Source organism: Monodon monoceros, unplaced genomic scaffold (genome assembly GCF_005190385.1).
Source record: "Monodon monoceros isolate NGI ecotype Baffin Bay Population unplaced genomic scaffold, NGI_Narwhal_1 Super_Scaffold_5, whole genome shotgun sequence".
Lineage (NCBI taxonomy): Eukaryota > Metazoa > Chordata > Mammalia > Artiodactyla > Monodontidae > Monodon > Monodon monoceros.
The window spans coordinates 43,745,539-43,748,870 of record NW_021703782.1 but is presented as its reverse complement, the minus strand read 5'-3'; the positions used below and the strand labels follow the sequence as shown (position 1 = coordinate 43,748,870).

General features: G+C 42.8%; 1 protein-coding gene across 1 annotated transcript; it reads right to left on the bottom strand.

Moving 5' to 3' along the window:
• Positions 1–1,298: 1,298 nt before the first annotated feature.
• Positions 1,299–2,048, bottom strand: LOC114884649 (interferon omega-1-like). The gene has a single exon (XM_029203756.1). It carries the CDS (start codon positions 1,980–1,982, stop codon positions 1,299–1,301), a length of 684 nt encoding a protein of 227 aa, XP_029059589.1. The 5' UTR covers positions 1,983–2,048.
• Positions 2,049–3,332: the final 1,284 nt, after the last annotated feature.

Here is a 3,332-nt window from a genome sequence, read left to right as displayed (position 1 = left end):
CTTTTAGAAGTATAATACACAGAAAATGCAAGTATCTTCAGCATACAGCACAAGGAAATTTCACACACTGAATACATTGTGAAACTAGCACCCAAGTTAAAAGTAATAGATTTTGCCCAGGACCTAGCATGTTTCTTATGTTGCCTTCCAGTCGCTACCTCAGAGCAGCTCTCCTTCTCTTCCCTGATGGTAGCCACTCTGTGACTCTAACAGTCCTGATTATTTCTGACAGACACACTTTTATGCCTCTTGTGTATATTTACTCATTGAATCCTGAGAATAATCCTATGAAAAAATATTACTATTGTCCCCATATTAAAGATGAGAAAACTAGGGAGCTTAGTGTTTGTGTTATTTGTCAAGGTCACACTGCTGTTAACAGCAGAGCTAGGATCCAGTGTCATGAACCCTGGCTCCTTCTCAGAGGTTTTGAAAATCCTAGAGCTCTCCTTTCACTTGTGCTCTCTTCCTGTGGCTTTCACTCTAACAGAAACCTTGAAGCTGGAAACCTGCACAGAACCAGAGCAGCTGTGTGGCTGGTCAGTGAGTTGGAGGGACTGAAGGTATGTGTAAGGGATGAATGGTTCAGTAAAGCAGGACCGGGGAGAAGGTGGGAGGAAGGTGCCAGGATTGGCCAGTCAACACCATATGTCACCAGCTTCCCTCGTGGAGATGACTCCTTCCCACAGGTATTTGCACCGACCACTCTTTCCTGGTGGTATAAATCAGTTACACCTATGACATCAGGACTAACCATTCTCCATAATTTCCAGGACTTCCCTCAATTCCATGGAATTCCACCTTTTGACAAGCATTTCCTGATAGTGGTAGGACTGTTTCAAAGGACAAAATGGACAAATACTATTTGGAGATAGATTCATATAGAAAAAATAAGGATTTAGGTTTTCAGAATAAAAAAAAAACTCATGTTTTCTTTCATAAGAATTGAAAAAAATAAAATGCAAATTTAGTAAAATAGGTGAATATATTTTCTAAATTTTAATACAGTGTACACATAAAAATATCTTTTACATTAAAATATAAATAAGATACAAGAATAAATATATAAATATAAATATAAGTAAGTAAACAATAAATAACATCAGGGCAGTCATCTCTTAAGGACTGATGCCCTTAGGGCTTAATAATTTTAACATATACTTGTGTATTATTGCTGACAAAGTATCAGCTGAATTAATACAATAAATTCTGTGATTAAAGTTGAAATAAGAGCCGTCTGAAATGACCAAACACGTATGTGCAAGGGTGATATGGCATCTTAGCCAATGAGAAACATTTCAAGGTGACCCCAGGTCTCCATCCATAATTCTTATACTTTCTTGCAAGTTGGTCGATGAAGACAAGGATCTCATGATTTCCACTCTGACAATTTCCCAGGCACAGTCACTGTATTTCTTCTCTTTCAGGTAGAGATGGATTCCGTGGAAGTACCTCTTCACAGCCAGTGTAGGGCCCGTCACTCCCAGGGCAGTTTCTTCATCTCCCATCGCCTGCACCAAGCAGGCATCCAGGTCCTCCAGCTGCTGATGGAGTCCAGTGTGGAGTTTGTCCAGGAGGGAGGTGTCCCAGGCGGCAGAGGACCGCTCTGTGTGGAAGAGGCGGAAGACCTGCTGGAGCATCTCGTGGAGGACAGAGGTGGCCTGGGCCTTCGGGAGCTGGCTGCCATCCACCATGTCCTGGGGGAAACCGAAGTCTTTTCTGTCCTTCAGACAGAAGCGAGGGGAGATTCTCCGCATCTGGCCCAGAAGCATGAAGTTCTTCTTGCTAATCCACACGTGGTTCTGAGACAGGTCGCAGCCCAGAGATCCACCAGGGCCATAGCTGAACATCACCAGGGCGGTCAGTAGAGAGAGCACGAAGGCCATGGGGCAAATGAGGCTGCTGCTGGCCTGGCTGAGACGGGCGTCTGGGGGAACCTTGCGGGTAGGTTCTCTGATGACATTCTTTCTAAGCAAGGCCATTAAATAGGGAACACAGTAATTTTCATTTTCTAAACATTTCTGTCACTTTTACTTCCTTTTTTGGGTTTCATTTATGTATTCTCAGTGTCTAAGAAGATGTTATCCATCTAAACTATTAATTTTGCACTTTTCCCAATAACTTCTGATGTGCCCATCCAAATGGATATTTATTAATCAAATGAGAAATGTCTTTGTGTTAAAGTCAGAAATGCTACAGGTATGTAAGTACATTCTCTCTCTCCTTCTCATGCATAAATATTGCTTTTCTCTGTTCCAGGAACAAATTTTTAGCCATGACCTTAGTCTCCATTTTTACTGCCTTACTTTATATAGAAAGGCAGGCTTCCTCAGCCCTATGGTTTCTGTACTTTTTTAGGGATTTACTAGACCACCTCTGGCATTATAGCTCTTTGAAGCCAAAGAGGGGTTTCATAGCAGAGGCTGATGATTATAAGTGAATGAGCTTTTTAATGTTTCTCTTCCTTCACATTCATACAGGTCCATGTGGTTATGCTTCAGGGGACCACAAGGTTAGTACTAGTACCCTTTCTTTCCACCATTTTCTTACTGGAGACCTAGTCCTCCACAGGCTGGGCCAGTACTCCCACCAGGAATACTGGTTCTTTTCAGAGAATATGGGTGTTGAGGTCCTAATTCCAAGAAAATTGTATTTCCCCAGAAGCACCTCAGTCACAAGGGAGAGATCACATCTAGTCACACCCTCTCCTCTAGAGTGACAGAGTCCCCTTCCTAACCTGGACTCCCACCCTGAGGGCAGGCTCACCACATCCTGAGGACTTTAAAATCTCCTTTCTGTGGAGGGACTTGTTTATTGTTGGGAAATTAATTCATCTTCCAGGACCCTCACCCTTGCCCCTGGAGTGTTTATGTGAAGGACCCTAGTCCTCAGTGGTGACCTCCTCTTCTCCTGACCCGTATCAGAAGTGTCAGCAGCCCTCAGATGCTGAGAGCAAAAGTGTGTTTTCTCTGAGGTGGAGGAATTATCCAATTCTAATCATTTCACCCTGAGTAAACAAATAATTTTTATTTTACCAAATACAAATTTTATTATTCAACTCTTTTACTAAAACTAGTGAACACTTGTTACACTCAGAGTTTCTGAGCTGGGGGCAGAGAATTCAACGATGGTGTTGTCTCTCGTTAAAGCTTATGTCACAGAAACCAGGGAGGTTCAGTTGTTCATTCAGTCAGTTGATGCCAGTGGGCTTCTCCCTTCCTCTGTCTCTGTCTCCCTCTGAGAATGCAGGGCAGCGAGGCCCAGGATTAGGTCAGAGAGAAATCGCCTTCTTTCCTCTACTTGTGTGCGATTCTACATTTAAAGTTTTAAAG